General features: G+C 37.2%; 1 protein-coding gene across 4 annotated transcripts in view; it reads right to left on the bottom strand.

Annotated features, from left to right (window-relative positions):
• Positions 1-17,955, bottom strand: part of LOC100332354 (shisa family member 6) — a 214,940-nt gene that overhangs the window by 169,820 nt on the left and 27,165 nt on the right. For all 4 annotated transcript variants that reach the window (XM_073944118.1, XM_073944117.1, XM_073944119.1 and 1 more), the window contains exon 3: positions 10,077-10,231. In XM_073944118.1, coding sequence (XP_073800219.1) covers positions 10,077-10,231 — 155 coding nt within the window. The remainder of the gene's footprint in view (positions 1-10,076; positions 10,232-17,955) is intronic.

Raw genomic sequence — 17,955 nt, forward strand, 5'->3', positions numbered from 1 at the left:
TTGAGGTCGCATAAATAAAATTTCGGCCGCATATGCGACCAAAATGGTCGCAATTTCGACCCCTATATATAAAATATAAATTATATAACTATTAAAAGTTAACGATACTACAATGAGCAGAGCATTAATAGCATGTTAGCAGCAGATTGATAGCACAATTAACATGTCAGTAGCATGTTGTTTGCATAAGTAGCATGCCACTAGTACATTGTTAGCATGATTAGCACGCTAATACTGTGTTGTTAACAATATTGTAACATAATTAGCATGTTACTAACATGTCACTAACATAATTAGAATGTCACTAGCATGTTATTAGCATGATAATAATAATAATAATAATAATAATAATAATAATAATGATAATAATAATAATAATTCCTTACATTTATATTGGACTTTTCTGGACACTTAAACGTTTTGGGGGGAATCTCCCTATTCACCACCAGTATGTAGCATCTACCTTGATGCAACGGCAGCCATATTGTGCAAGACCGCACACCACACACCAGCTGATTGGTGTAGAGGAGACAGAGTGATGAAGACAATTATGATATGGGGATGGTTAGGAGACCATGATGGACAGAGGACCAGTGGGCAAATTTGGCCAGGATGCCAGGGTTAAATCCCTACTCTTTTTTTGAAGGACATCCTGGGATTTAAAATGACCACCGAGTCAGGACTTTCGCTCCACAGCGGCCTCCGGCGGCTTTTCACACGAGAACAGTGCGGGCGCGAATGGCGCGCGCTCCCGAGAGGCACTCGAGACGCGAAAAAGCGCTCACAGCGGCCTCTCGCAGATCAGCGAAAACAAAAACTGCTCGAATACGTACCTCCCGGAACGTATTTTGCGGTCTGCAGAAACCTCCGCGGGGCTACGTTTTCACAATGCGCCCGGGTTGAGAAAAAAGCAATATATGTCTTAATAAAATCTCACATTTTTAAAAAAACTGCTAAATATGTTGGACTTTTTATTTGACAATTAAAAAAAAGTAAGATCTTATCAAAATGTAGTATATTGTTATTTTTATGTTAACTTTATTAAATGTCTTTTATTATTATTATACATTGTAAAATAAAACTTACTTAAGTCTTCAGTATCACCTTATCGCATTCGTTTTTCTAGTGTTTATTTATTTAAAACACATTTGCATTATGCATTATTAACAAACAAACAAACAAACAAACAAACAAATAAATTAATTAATTGATACTTTGATTACACACATGCTGCTTTTTAAATAAAATCATGAGACAGACCCTATTAATGGCATTCTGAAATTCCTGAATGATGCAGTGAGATATACAACTTTAAACTGGCATTCAAGACAATCAGCAGCACTGAGCGCAATAAACCCAGCTGCTGACCTCATTCACACACAGCTGCATTCAGTTTATTCACCGGCATCTTGAATATTGATCTACAACAAGCCAAAGCAGTGATTAACTCAAACACAAACGACACACAGTACATCTGTATTAACATTCTCAGTGCATGTAATCAACAGCTGACATTCAAATCTGATGGCTCGCGCTGAGGCATAGAAAAAGATATGTGGTGTTTGTCATAAATCACAAATTTATCAGTGTTTTCAAATAAATAACATTTATTTGAGGTTCCAGACATTCGAATACACATTACTACTAGCAAAACATAGCATTTTAATTATTATCAGATCCATAATAACAAATATTTTATACAGTTTTTTGTGTGATGGAAGTGGGTAGTTGTTACTGTGTAAATTATCCAGCCACAGAATTTGATTACTTAGGTTCTTCCTAAGTATTGCGAGTAAGTACATTGTGTTTGTCATCTTTTTTATTAGTATTATTTTGGGGTGGGAAACCTGCTGAAAATTTCTAAAATGTGAAATTTTAAAAAGGCCCTTGGCAGACACTTTCTCAAAAACAGGTCTGCGCTAAATATTTATGCAAGATATCTAAAATATACACTGATGTCTATGGAGACCGCATTACAAATTAATGTTATATATACCTGAATGTTGTGCGTTATTCACATACGATACATAAACGGTGTGTTTATGTTACTAGAGCATGTAATCTATTCCTCTCCCAGTTAAACTGCCATGTACGTTTCACAAGAAAATGATGAATTAACATGTTGTGAATCCAGCAGTTCTGATGTCTTCTGCAGCGCTAAATGCAATGCAATGTAATATAATGTAATGTGTATTTATATAGCACATGGCCATACATCCAAAACGCTTTACATGCATGAAGGGGGACTGTGTGGTTGACTGTGTGGTTCATACTGTGTGATTGTTACTCAGGTGAATGAGCACGGGTTTGCCAGTGATTTCAGGCATTTGTCTGCGATTTCTCAAAACCTGCCAGCATTTTCTCAAAACATGTCGACAATTTCTCAAAGCCTGTTGGTAATTTTTTTCAAAACCTGTCAACTCAATTCAATTCAGCTTTATTTGTATAGCGCTTTTACAATGTAGATTGTGTCAAAGCAGCTTCACATAAATGGTCATAGTAACTGGAACAGTGTGGTTCAGTAACTGGAACAGTGTGGTTCAGGTTTTAGTGTTTAAGTTCAGTTCAGTTCAGTTTAGCTCTGTTCAGTGTGATTTAATCATTACTAAGAGTTCAAACACTGAAGAGCAAATTCATCGATGCGTAGCTTTACCAATCCTGAACCATGCGAGGCAGTGGCGACAGCGGAGAGGGAAAAAAAACTTCTCCTGATGGGAGTGAAGAAAAAAAACCTTGAGAGAACCAGACTCAGTTGGGCACGACCATTTTAATTTCTCCGCTGGCCAAAAGTCTTGTGCAGAGCTTCATTCGCCGTGGTTTATGCTGGAAGATGGCCTCAATGAAGACTCGTCTGTCCCTGGAGCGTCGCTGGAATCAGACACATGTTCTCCACTCCCCACGACCATCAGCGCAGCAGCAGCTCAGGATATGGCCTGGTCCCGGATATGGAATCCTTGGGATCATCAACAATTTCTCAAAACCTGTCGACAATTTCTCAAAACCTGTCAACAATTTCTCAAAACCTGTCGACAATTTCTCAAAACCTGTTGTCAATTTTTCAAAACCTATAGGCAATTTCTCAAAACCTGTAGGCAATTTGTCAAAACCTTTTGCCAATTTCTCAAAACCTGTCGACAATTTCTCAAAACCTGTCAACAATTTTTCAAAACATGTCGACAATTTCTCAAAACCTGTCGACAATTTCTCAAAACCTGTTGGTAATTTCTCAAAACCTGTCAGCAATTTCTTAAAACCTGTCAACAATTCCTCAAAACATGTCGACAATTTCTCAAAACCTGTCAACAATTTCTCAAAACCTGTTGGAAATTTCTCAAAACCTGTCAACTATTTCTCAAAACCTGTCGACAATTTCTCAAAACCTGTCAACAATTTCTCAAAACCTGTCAACAATTTCTCAAAACCTGTCAACTATTTCTCAAAACCTGTCGACAATTTCTCAAAACCTGTCAACAATTTCTCAAAACCTGTCAACAATTTCTCAAAACCTGTCAACAATTTTTCAAAACCTGTCAACAATTTCTCAAAACCTGTCGAGAATTTCTCAAAACCTGTGGACAGTTTCTCAAAACCTGTTGGTAATTTGTCAAAACCTGTTGCCAATTTCTCAAAACCTGTCGAGAATTTCTCAAAACCTGTGGACAGTTTCTCAAAACCTGTAGGCAATTTCTCAAAACCTGTAGGCAATTTGTCAAAACCTGTTGCCAATTTCTCAAAACCTGTCGAGAATTTCTCAAAACATGTCGACAATTTCTCAAAACCTGTTGGTAATTTCTCAAAACCTGTCAGCAATTTCTTAAAACCTGTCAACAATTTCTCAAAACATTTCGACAATTTTTAAAAACCTGTCAACAATTTCTCAAAACCTTCAGCAATTTCTCAAAACCTGTCAGAAATTTCTCAAAACCTGTCAACAATTTCTCAAAACCTGTCGACAATTTCTCAAAACCTGTCAACAATTTCTCAAAACCTGTCAACAATTTCTCATAACCTGTCGGCAATTTTTCAAAACCTGTCAACAAATTTTCAAAACCTGTCAACAAATTTTCAAAACCTGTCGGCAATTTTTCAAAACCTGTCAACAATTTCTCAAAACCTGTCAACAATTTCTCAAAACCTGTCAACAATTTTTCAAAACCTGTCAACAAATTTTCAAAACCTGTCAATAATTTCTCAAAACCTTTTGGCAATTTCTCCAAACTTGTCAACAATTTCTCAAAACCTGTCAGCAATTTCTTAAAACCTGTCGCCAAGTCAAAGTCAGGATGCAGTTTGAACTCGGCATTAGTCTGATGCTGAGCTTTTCCATGTGCAGTGGAAGAGAAGTTTGAGCCACGACAGATGTTTCCTCAAACGTCCTGACGTAAATAAACTGGCGAACATATGTTTTCACCCACACACAGATGTGCACATATACACTGACGCATATATATGCATCTGCCGGATCCTCAGAATGACTGACACTGAACTGAAGGTTTGTGTTTCGTCAGCTCATGCTTGCTCCCGGGACTGAACACTTGCCAAACTCTTCCGTCAGATCAACCTTTTTGACATGAAATACTTTCTTGAACTCCCCCAGGAGATTTACAGTTAATTATTTAACAACACATTTAAATGCATGTTTCTCAGATGTCAGCTGATGTTACACTGGCATACAGGAAAACAAGTTTCATTTTTCGTTGCTGATATGGATAATAAAGATCCATTGAACTACTTGGATCATGTTCTTCATTTCATTCTCTCTCTTTCAAACTGTTTAATTATTTAAACATTTCCCAATGCTTTTTAATTATAAGAATGTTTTTTTCCCACCACATTTATAAACATTTATAACTTTTTTTTTTGTCTTCGCCATGATGACAGTACATCATATTTTACTGGTTATTTTGCAAGATAATTGTATTTAGATTAATGTGCAATTTAAAGACTTAACTAAGTTAAACAGGTCAAGTAGGGCAAATCATTGGCCAACAGTGTGTTGTTCTGTAGTCAAACTAAAAAATAATTGATAATAATAATAATGTTTAAAAAAATAAATAATAATGCCTAGCAGTTTTACACGTTTTAGAAGTTAATTCACAGCAAATGATTTTAATCATGAACAGAAAATACAGCTTCAATACAGATTCAATGCAGCTTTATATGGCTGCAAATGATCTTAGATGAAGAAATAAATGTCTTTTCTAGTGAAAAAAAAATCATTTTCTAAATAAATAAGAAACCGAAGAGATCTAGTAGGCTGGTACAGTGTCAGTAGCTAATGAAGGTAAACAGAAGTCGTTTGAACTGCAGCAGGTCACCTTGACTAAATGCTTGTTGCTGCCATGTGATAGGCTGATTTGCATTGACAAGCAGTTAGACAGGTGTACCTAATAAAGTGGCCAGTGAGTATATATATATATATATATATATATATATATATAGAAGGGATGCTCCGATCAGGATTTTTGCAGTCAATACTGAGCACCGATTTCATTTTATGGGGATTAGCCAATACCTAGTACCAAATCGGAATCTTCAAGCTTTATATAATTTTGCCATTGCATAAGCACAATTTCTCTTTAAGTATGAGATATCGCCTTACCTAACATAATAAATTAGGGTGTTCAATACATGTAATAGTCAGAAGCAGCTTTACAAACAAATTTGCTAAAACTGATAAAAAAAACAATAAAAAAAACAATGCAATTTGGAAAAATAGCTTATGTGTTGTAGCACTGCTGATGCATAGCCCGGGCACGCACGTTTAAGACTGTTTAGATTACGGGTTCCCAAACTTTCTTAGCAAGGGACCCCAAAATAGCAATGCCAGTGACTTGCAACCCATAATATGCTCTGAGGTCGTTATACACATACAAATCTTGCAAACCCAACACAGAGACCAATAGGTCCAAGTGTATTCTTGTTTAAATTTTGGAGAACGCCACTCAGAGATCATCCACATTTTATGTATGTAAGTGATGTCAAACTTTAACTTGGTGCCATAAAATCAATCTGCAGCATCTGACACTTCTGCTGTGTCTTTAATTTAACGTAATCACCCCAGGGCTCACAATACATGCATGTTGTTTATTTTTAATGTAACTAATAACTATGCATAAAATATGCTAACTCTAATCATTTAATTAAATGAATTAGGTTTTTGGAAAGCACCAAGCAACCCCCCGTCGTTTTCGCGGGACCCCTCAAGGGGTCCTGACTAGGGCTTTACATTAACCGTCAAATGCAGGTAGACTTCTGCTGTGGCGGGTTAGACAGCCATCCTCACTAGCCAATTTGGCTAGTAGCTATTGTAGTTTTCTTAAAAATCAGAGTTCAAAAATAAAGATTATCCAATGAGAGGCCAGCGTGAGAGATGACAATAATATCTGTGTTCGCGTGAGCAAAAAAAAAAATGTAATACCAAAAGAGAGGATGATCAGGTGCACCAGACAATCCCCGCTCACTGATGAAGGCTTCAGTGTCATACTCACAGCTGATTTAAAACACGCGAGTGTTTAAACGTTTAAAAAAGAAACCGTTCCTCGCATGAAGCATCCGTGCCTGGAAATGTAACTGGTGCAACCAGCTCTCTTTAGTAGTAATAGACGTAACAAAAAGTGATGCTTGTGTATCCACAGTCCTATTGCCTTCAAGAGCTTTTTTTTTATGTATTTTTGTAAGCAGCAGCAGTTGCTGCTTTTGCTTTAACGCAGGGGTGTCAAACTCAGTTCCAAAAGGGCCGAAGCCCTGCACAGTTTAGTTCCAACCCTGCTAAAAACTAACTTACCTGTAGGTTTCAAACAAGCCTGAAGGACTCAATTAGTTTGATCAGGTGTGTTTAATTAGGGTTGGAACTAAACTGTGCAGAGCTGCGGCCCTTTTGGAACTGAGTTTGACACCTGTGCTTTAACAATTCTTAGAATAGAAATATATTTTTCTAACAACAAAAGTGTGACTAGTAAAAATGGCGAGTGGCTAGTAATGTTGGAAAACTACTAGCCACAGTGGCTGGTGATCAAAATAGTTCATGTCGAGCCCTGGTCCTAGACCCCCACTTTGGGAACCACTGGTTTAGATCAGGGGTTCCCAAACTTTTCAGCCTGTGACCCCCAAAATAACAATGCCAGTGACTCGCGACCCCCAAAATCCTCTAAGGTGGTTATAAATACAGAAAGCTTGCATGCAATGGCGGGCACACACCAGTAGACCCAAGTCTATTCTTCGTTTAATGTTTTTTTTATGTATATCAGTGCTGTAAATGTGCCAGAAAGTTTAACCTGGTATTATAAAATCAATCTGCTGCATCTGCATCTGTGTCTTTAATATAATGTAAATACCTCAGGGGTCGCAATCTAATAGAACTAGTAACTATAAGCTACTATAGTAACTATATAGTATAGTAACTATAAACAACTATCTTTTTTCAGTAGGTTATGGATAAAATATGGTCATTCTACTGGTTTAATAAAAATAGATTTTTGGAAATCACCAGACGACCCCCTCTTCATTTTCCCACGACCCCCACTTTGAGAACCACTGGTTTAGATAATGATAAAAATAAAGACGTTTACAGTATGAAATCCATAAATGGCTTTAAACAATCACTAAATTCCCTACAGAATCGTTTTCAAACACACATATACAAATAGCATGTAAACGCATCACATCTTAATACTCACTACACTTAAGGAACTTCTAAATGGGCTACTTTTTTACTCATACTTTGAGCAATATTTACAACAGATTCTCTTACTCGCACTACATTTTTGGGTACTTTTACTTAATGTACAAGTAAAAGTATAATTTTTCAGTACTCTTTACACCACTGATTATAAGTGATTTGATAAGTGAAATGCATTCATTCATTCATTTTCCTTCAGCTTAGTCTCTATTTCAGAGGTAGTCAAAGTGGAATGAACCGCCAACAATTCCAGCATATATGTTTCACGCAGCGTATGCCCGTCCAGCCACAACCCAGTACTGGGGAACATCCTTACACACTCATAAACTAGCTTGCATGGTTCGGGATCTGTAGAGCTGCGCATCGATGGATTTGCTCATTCATTCATTCATTATTTATTTATTGCCATGTCAGCTACTAAGGCTATTTTCATGGCAATAGCATTTCAGTTATTAACAAACATCAACAGTAAAGAATAAATAATTGAATGTACAGTTCAAATAAGATTTTTCTGCCGAATACAATTCTAATACTTTTTCTGGTGTCACTTTGTTAAAAAGTGTCCTTAAGGGAGTTCTCATCATAAAAAGTCTTTCTGGAGTCATTAAAAGCAGGGCAGTCCAGTAAAATGTGTTTTACAGTCCATGGGGTTTAACAGTGAAAACATAGGGTAGGGTCTTCATCTTTGAGTAAAAAGTTATGTGTTAATCTTGCATGTCCGATAAGAAATCTGGTAAAAATTCGATGGATTTGCTCTTCAGTGTTTGGACTCTCAGTAGTAATTATTAAACCACACTGAACTGAGCTAAACTGAACTGAACTTAAACTCTGAAAACTGAGCTACACTGTTTCAATTTACTATGTTTTTTTTATGTGAAGCTGCTTTGACAAAATCTACATTGTAAAAGCGCTATACAAATAAAGGTGAATTGAATTGAATATTCACACACACACACACACACACCCATACACTATGGCCAATTTAGTATCCAATTCACCTATAGACCTTTTTCTTGGAACGCAAAATTACCCATTATGCTTTGCATGTATGCGCAAGGAGAATGCGAAGAACTTCCGGTCGGCAGCTGATGCGTGTAAACAGTCACATTTGGACAGCTTTGAAACGTTAGTTTTAAGCTATTTTACCTGCTTTTATCCTCTTTGAACTAATACTGTTGTCCATCAGCACCATCTCCTGGACTGATCATTTAAAGAAATGCGATCTAATAGGATGGAAAACAGCTGCTGTGAGGCATTTTCCCCTCGTTGTCAGACGGCATCTTCTGCAGTTTAAATGAAGCCTTGTCATCGCTAAAGTCAACATTTTCTCTTTATTTCAAATATATAACCAGCCCAAACAAATGTAGTTCACCAAAATGTTTGACACACACAAGTAGCCTGTACTGTGCCACTAATACACTGATTTAATAACTGTGACAAAGTGAAAATATAGGCTAGTGTCATTTCGAAATGACAGAAAAACACAAACGGTGGTGAATACAACACACGAAAAACACAAACGGCTCGCGATTAAAATGAACAGCAAATCAGCCAGCAGAGGATCAGTAACAGACTTTTATTGGTCATTTTTGTAAATTGCACGACTTTCATACCTGTTAAGTTTCATGCCAGTACTCTGGTTTGCTCTCTCTCTCTCTGTGTGTGTGTGTGTGTTAAAGAGCCGCTGAGCTAATAGCTGACAGGCCAGGAACACACACATACACTGTTATTTCTGACGGCAGACACGTAAACTAGGAGAACGTTTTTCTCGTATTTCTGACGCGCTTGACCCACAAGTGACAGATTATAACGCTTTAACAGACACATTTCTAAGTTGCGTGTCACAAAAACACTCTGTTATCCATTAAAAACGTTATTGAAACCCATTTTCGGAGCGCAAATTACCAGTTGTACAGGCTGTGAACAGAAGTTTTTAGCATTCTACCGGAAGACGCTGGTCGCTATGGCGCCCTCCATGCAGCAGCCATGAAACAGGTCTATAGCGCATATCTTTGGACTGTGGGGGAAACCGGAGCACCCAGAGGAAACCCACGCCAACACAGGGAAAACATGCAGACTCCACACAGAAATGCCAACTGGCCCAGCCAGGACTTGAACCAGTGACCTTCTTGCTGTGAAGTGACGGTACTAACCACTGAACCACCATGCAACTATAAGTGAAATTGTGTGGAGAAATCTAACTGGTATATTGCAAGTGATAATATAATCGCCCATCCCTAGTGAGTAAACCAACAGAAATTAGGACATTTTCAGTCTGGAAGTGAACTGGAAGTAAGGGTGACCTTCTCAAGTGCATCTCCAAAAAACAAACTACAAAAAAACAGTGCATTTTGGTTAAAATGTAAAGCAAAGAATAAAAAAGCCCATCACCTACCGTGGTTGTTTTTGTTGTGCACAGGTGTGTAGTGGTTCTTGGACGTCCGCACAGGTGTGTTCTCTTTAGGCGAGGTGTCAATAGCGCCGATGTTTTCATGCTCGTACTGTGATATGGGAATAGGCCCCTGCTGTCGCAAAATATCCGCCAGCGCTCTGCACAAAAACACACACACACACACACACATTAGCCCAAGATCATTTCGCTGCTCTCCAGAAAGCAAAAACACCATCCAAATCAGGTTAAGGTTGAAATAAAAGCTTGTTTCATCCAGCTTAAAGATACAAACACAGCACCCCTCCCCCAAGAGGCTTTGCCAATTTGCGCCGTTTAGGCTATTGTTTGTTCGCAGAGGTTGCATTTCTTACACACACACACACACAACCACACACACACACACACACACACACACACACACAGTTTAATTGCGCTTTGTGTTGTAATGAAGAGTAGAGGTTTGGTCTCTCAGGTTTTCTCCACCTCAGGCCTGTGAGCTCCACAGCTACAAACAAAGGCCATTAATCAATGTTCCTCTGCAATATGGCGTTAGAGCAACACACGCCACCTACACTCGCCTAATGGGATTCAAATTCTATTAATGTTTCTGCTCTTTGGCCCGAAGGACACAGTTTTCTGACTCCAAACCCGAACGCCTGTGGTCGGTGATTCTGAGAGCTGGAGTTAATGGTATTTTAGCACTAATGTCGTTTTTTTTTTTTTTTGGGAGAATGTCATGTTATGTAGGACTTAACTTTCTTTTATTTTACTGCATGCAAACATTTATACTGTAGAATGGCGTTGGCTTTGTGGTTAAAGATCAAATGTGGTGAACAAATAGGTTGCAGATTATCAGATCAGAATAATAGGTTGTTATTGGCGTACATTTTCATCTTGCACCAGGATTTGATGTAGATTCAAAAGTCTGCACTATGGACATGAATAAGCAAGATTGTGAATAAGACAAAGTTAAATTTTAGTAAGTAAAAGACAATGAATGCAAGGGTAGAAACCTTTTAACCCTTTCACGTTTGAGATTTAAACACTACAGCTGACCCTCCTGCATGAGAATCCACTGCATTCTAAAGTTCCCATGGCGATGTGTCAAGTTTACATTTAAGATGACCCACCAGCCCCAATGATCTATACAGTTGAAGTCAGAATTATTAGCCCCTCTGAATTATTAGCCCCCCTGTTTATGTTTTCCCCTAACTTCTGTTTAACGGAAAGATTTTCCCAACACATTTCTAAACATAACAGTTTTAATAACTCATTTCTAATAACTGATTTATTTTATCTTTGCCATGATGACAGTAAATAATATTTGACTAGATATTCATGAAGATAAACAACTGCCAAAGTCAAAACCAAGGATGATCACACCAAGGATGATCACACCGGTGTGATCATGCACGAGAAATGGTTAATTGGATCATGCAGGTTTAAAGATGGGATTTTTTGCAACCCAAGCTCATTCTGGAAACGTAGCCCCGCGGACGTTTCTGGAGATCGCGATTTACGTGGCTGGAAGTACGTAAAGGCCGCGTTTGGTTTTTTTTGAGCGAACGCTGCGGGGTGGTGTGGCGCCGCTCCGCCCCTCCTCTTCGCGCTCGCCGGCCGACGGCTCGCCTCCGAGTGGAGGGCTTTCCCGACGCAATCAGTTTGTCCGCCTAGCTCACAGCGTTGCGTCGGCGGAGCGGAGGCCCCAGACGAGGAGGAGGAGCCAGAGCCGGCCGTGGTGGACGACGACCGGGATCAAGTCCGGGGAACGGCGGGTTCCGGAAATCAGGTAAGACGAAAAACGGAATCCAGAAAATGAGGGCGAGAACGCGACGGGATCCGAAAACAACGAGGGCTTTTGCTTTTTTTTTTTTTTTTTTCCCGATCCGGCGGCTTTTCGCGCGAGAACAGCACGGGCGCGAACGCCATGCGCTCCCGAGAGGCGCCCGCCCGAGAAGCGAAAAAGCGCGCACAGCGGCCTCTCTCGGATCCGCGAAAACAAAAAAACGCTCAAATACGTATCTCCCGGGACGTAAATCGCGGTCCGCAGAAACGTCTGCGGGGCTACGTTTCCACAATGAGCCCGGGTTGATTTTTTGGCTTCACTGCCAAAAAATTAACCCTTTTTGTTTCCCAAAAATTCATATCCAGAACCATTTTTTTTTTAGTTTATAATAACATTAATCAAACTGTAAGATTATACCAATATGAAAAAAAATACATAAACAGATCCAAATTCTATTAACAAACTAAATCTTTAAAATAAAATAAATAAATTTTACTATTATGGATGGATGGATGAATTTCAAAGAAGTAGTGAAATTTGTACAGATGCAGAACCATATTCCATAGCTTGAAGAACATTTAAAAAATGTTCTATTGTAAAGAATGTCTCGTGGAATGAAAATGTATCCTGAATGTTATAGGTTATTAATGGAAACACTGATTACAATAAAGAACAATTATTTTTAGAAGGGTATATGTGGTGGTAAACATAAAAAGATCTAAAGGGACTAGGGGTGTAACGGATTACACTTGATCCGTGATTCGTACGGATCACAAGCTGCGGTTTGGAACATACATGTCCTGCGGATTAATACATTTTTTTACTTGTCGTGTAGATAAATCTTAGGTTTGTAAAGATCACAGAGATATCACCTCTCGCGTCATTCAAAAACATGTAAAGCATTTAGGCTTTCCAGTAAAATACAATGATGACATAAGGAGTTGTGGTGGGTTATTCGGGATGTGGTGGGTTTCTTAGGCTATTATTAAAAGATCGGGATCTTAACACCTAAGCAACATAATTTATAAATTATGGTGATTTGCATGATTATTAATCATAAGAGATTCAGTATTTAGTATTTTAAATTAGTTATGAAGTTACATAACAGTCAAATAACACAAAAGTACTGGGATAACAGTTTATAGTTTAGTTAAAATAACTGATGTTTAATATAAAGATTAAAATCACTGTCATATGCAGTTGATAACACTCAAAAATGAAAGTTGTAGGCAGCAGTTACGCTATTTAACAATCGGTCATCAAAAATATGCCACTGAATAATTCTTCACAAATGATGCATCTTGCAATGAAAAATTAAGTTTTATGAGTGCATAACAGAATAATTAATTGTAAATGAGACTAAATATACATGTAAATATACATTTTATACTAAATATATACATTTAGCATTATCAGCAACAGTAGTAGTAACAGTGAATTTTTCACAGTACTGAATATTTTACTATTTATTTTTATTCAACTGATTATTTCTTCATTTTATTTTTTATAAAATTCCAGAAAAGATCTGTTTGTTAAAACCAAAGGTTTATTGTAGTGCTGTTTTGTAATAAATGGAAAGAAAATTACATTTGTCTCCTCCCCTTTTTGGCTGATCCGAAAATGGTCCAATCCATGACTAAAAAAGCTTTATGGCATCTGAACTGTGAGATTTGTGATCCGTTACACCACTAAAGGGGACACCACTTTTAAAATAAATGATCAAATAAAATGCTGGGTTCTCAACACAAATTTTTGTAAAATACAGACAAATTACAACAAATTAACCCAACAGTTTGTCCATATTTGTGTTGAAACACATTCATAAAGTGTAACAAAAAGGATTACTAAAATATTTATTAAATAATGATTATTTTTTAATATTTATTATTACTTTTTAGAAAGGCAAATTAAATTAATTCATGTTCTAATTACTTCGGCTGATAATATTTATATATATATATATATATATATATATATATATATATATATATATATATATATATATATATATATATATACATATATATATATATATATATATATATATATATATATTTATATGTATATATATATATATATATATATATATATATATATATATATATATATATATATGTATATATATATATTTTTTTTCTTTCTTTCTTTTTTTTCTATGAATTAATTAATACATTTATTTTAGTAAATTGGTATATTTAACAATTTCATCATTAACTGTAAATGTAAGTGTACAATGCGAGTGTATATTTAATGTTCTATTATTTTAACCATGACTTTCACAATTTATTTCATAGTACAGTATTAATGACTTTAATTGATTTGAAGAGACACCACTTAAGATATAAACAACCCACAAAATACAGACAAACAAGAATAATTAAACGCAACAGTTTGTCCAAATTTGGGTTGAAACACACTTATATAGTGTAACGAAACAAATAAAGAGGAGGGTATTTCTAACGTTTCTTTAATTATTTTTACTTTTTAGAAAAGCTAAATTATTTTAATTATTTGATGTTCACATAATTTCAGCTGATTAAAATTGACGTTTTATAACTACAACTATGAGTCTATTAATTAATTAACTGATTTAATTTAGTTAATACATTAACATTTCAGCTAATGAATTATACTTTTTTACTTGTAAAATTAAGTGTTTTGCTATTGCTGGTTTGCGTCTGGAAGTGCAACCGTTGCGTAAAATATATGCAGGATTAGTTGGGGGTTCATTCCACTGTGTTGGCCTATGATAAATAAAGGACTAAGCCGAATAAAAAATGAATAAATTAATTTAAGTGTACAATGTGAGTGCATATTTAAAGTAATGTTCTATTTTTTAATCATGAATTTCACTATTCATTTTTACAGTCCAGTATAATTTACACACAGCTAAAGAACAGAACTTTTTAATGTTTATTCGAACTATAGCGAGTGCCAGAAAAGTTCATAAATGCTTATTCGGACGCCGACAAAAGGTAACAGCAGGTCAGATCATCAGTTCTCATGGCCTGCGATCTCCAAGTGGCGAGATCCAGCAGACCCGGAGGCCATGTTTCCTCACTTGAGGAAGCCTGAAATGGCGTCTTAACTGTGTCAATGTCAGCGCATTCGCTCTGCCTCACGGTCCACATCTCTGAGCGCGCCCGAGACAGATAGAAAGAAAGAGAGAGAGAGTGTGACTTTGGAAGGATGTATAATTAGTCTTTCCCTTCCAGGAGAAGGCCTTTTTTGACAGAAGTTCTCCTCACGTGGGGGCGACCTGGTTTCACTGCCCCAGTTGGCTGTAAGGCTCTGAGCGCAGCTCCACTGTTCCACCTTCTGCAGCTCAAACACTGCAGGACTGGGACAATTTCAGGCCCGCGGCCGGCCTGCGCCAACCTGCTGGACCTAGCGCTTTTACTTTAGCTTCTCCATGCCACCTTTAGCTCCTTCTGAGGTTATATACGAGAGTTCAATGATTAAAAAACGTGGCCCTGGACCACAAAACCAGTTGTAAGTGGAAACTGAGCTTTATACTAGAATAAAGCCAATAAATGTATCCTTTTTTTAGGAGAAGACCATGTTTAGCCAAGATATGACTATTACAAAATCTGAAATAAAAACAAAACATCTAAATATTGAGAAAATTGCTTTTAAAGTTGTACAAATTAACTCCTTATCAACACAAATTAGTCTAGACCCTGGAAAACCAGTCAAAAATGAAAATTGAGAATAATACCTAAATAAAGCCAATAAATGTAGGCTTTCCCGTGATGTATTTTTTTAAGATATGACAATTTTTTGGCCAAGATATGGTTAAAAAAAAATCTAAATATTGAGAAAACTGCTTCTAAAGTCCTAATTAATTACCAAAATTAAGTCCTGAGCAACACCTATTGGTCTTAAAGGGAAATAAATGAAATGTACACTATTAATTAAACACAACTAAACATTTATGCACCTAAAACTTCCCCTGGATCCTTTCACGTTGTTTATCCATTTGCTCTCAATTCGGATACACTGACAACCTAAATCTGAAGTCAAGTCAGACCTTAAAGAACCCCTATTATGGGTTTTTAAAGATGGCCATCCATGCAGCGTATAACACAGCTCTAATTAAATAAAAAAAAATAATCCAGCTTAGAGTTAAATCTGAAAGTGCACCAAGTAAAAAACTATTGTTTCAAAAAAGTTGACTCTGAGTCATTTGAATGAGTGTATCCATGTATTTGATTCTTTGGCCGTTTTGTCAAGACGTCTGAACAAAGCATTTTTCTGTAGCTGACAAAATATGCATCTATTTGTGTTGTAATCGCCCGTTGCAGCTTGTACTGTATCCCTTTGGTTAAGTCTTTATGGAGCTGTTATACAATGGTATAAAACATGACACATGCTGCTTCCTACTGATTTAAACAGTTCTGAGATTGCATTGGGTTCTTCAACACTGTCTTAATAAGTTGTTGTGGGAATTTCCTTTCCATTTCACACTGCACACATTCTGCCAATCACAACAGACAGGGTCATCAGACCAATCACTATGAATAAATGTGATGGAAAGGAGGGGTTTGTAAAAATTAATTGCTGAACAAGACATATGGGAGCCATTGGGAAAATCAAGTAAAAACAGATGCATACTATAAGTGAAAGTGTTTTTTTGACCTTGCATGCATATAAGCCTGTTGTTGGAGACTCCCAAAACCAAAATATGACCTTTTATATTGCATAGTACAGGCCCTTTCAACTGCTCAGACGCTATTTTTGTAGAAAAGCCTTTTTTTTTTTTGGTGACTGACACACATGAACTTTGAGGCATTTTCCTACTCGACCTGCTTTGTATATCTCCATAACAGAACTTTCCATACATGAGTCATACAAGTGCAAACATTGATCTAATTTGTCATCTTCCAGGGCATCCTTCATCGCAAAGACATTTCCTGGGCATTCTGTACCATCTTTCAAATGATTTGAGAAAAATTAAGTTACTAGGCTCGCTAAAGATATTGCTGTCTTTTGCGTTTAAATTGAGCAAACGCACTACCTCAGAAACTGTGGATTGTTTACACTGTGCATGTGAAGAAATTAATAGCCAAACTCGAGAAACTGTTACTTGCCCTTACTAAGAGGAAACTAGTTTTGTTGATGCAAGACAGGCTTACTGCTGTAATGACATTGTGGATAATAGATCAACACAGGCTCATTCTGAAAATGTAGCCCTACAGATCATACCCATATAGCAAAATTTCTCTGGCCCAGCTCTGGCCCACACAATCAGGTTTTGCTTGGCCCACATGCCGCAGTGAATTACGGTACATGACTGGACCAAATCTGGCTTCCAGACAAGGGCCAAACACAGACTATATCTGGGCCAAGTCTCAGCCAAGTTAATAACTCATAACTGGGCCTGAACTGGGCCAGTAAGGTTGGTGTGTCACGATTCCAATGAAATTAATAAACCCATGAAGCGTTGCGCTTTAGGCACACTATGGGCCTTGTTTTTTCTCAGTGACCTGATTGGTAGAATTGATTTATTTAATCAAAAATTATTTTGATGTATTTTAAACGTAGGTCAAGACTGGCCAAACTCACGTGGCCCACAATCAATTTTTAAAATCTGGGCCAAATACTACGTTTTACATCTGGCCCAAATCTTGTGTGCCGCATTATAGATGGTGCCACCTCTGCCAAACCCAGGCCATGGTTGGCCCACATGCTGTATGCCAGTGCCGGATGAATGCCTGATGTCCCAGCTTTATGTCAAATCTGGGCCAGAATTCTTTGCTTCTAGGGTATACATTTCTTAAGATCGCAAATCATGTAGTCAGAGGCATGTATGGCTGCATTATGTCTTTAAAACTAACGATACAGGGAGGTATGACACCGTTTCTTTTCACGATTACCAGCTGACCGATCACCTCAGTGTGAACTGCATTTCTGCTGTTACCATTTTGTCTAGTGGTTCGTTGCGTACGTAAGACAATTTGAGATGCAGAGCGGAGTTTACCATGACACCATAATAGTTTTAATAACTCATGAAGACAGTAAATAATATTTGACTAGATATTTTTCAAGACACTTCTATACAGCTTAAAGTGACATTTAAAGGTTTAACTAGGTTAA

This window comes from Danio rerio, chromosome 3, assembly GCF_049306965.1.
Source record: "Danio rerio strain Tuebingen ecotype United States chromosome 3, GRCz12tu, whole genome shotgun sequence".
Taxonomy (NCBI): domain Eukaryota; kingdom Metazoa; phylum Chordata; class Actinopteri; order Cypriniformes; family Danionidae; genus Danio; species Danio rerio.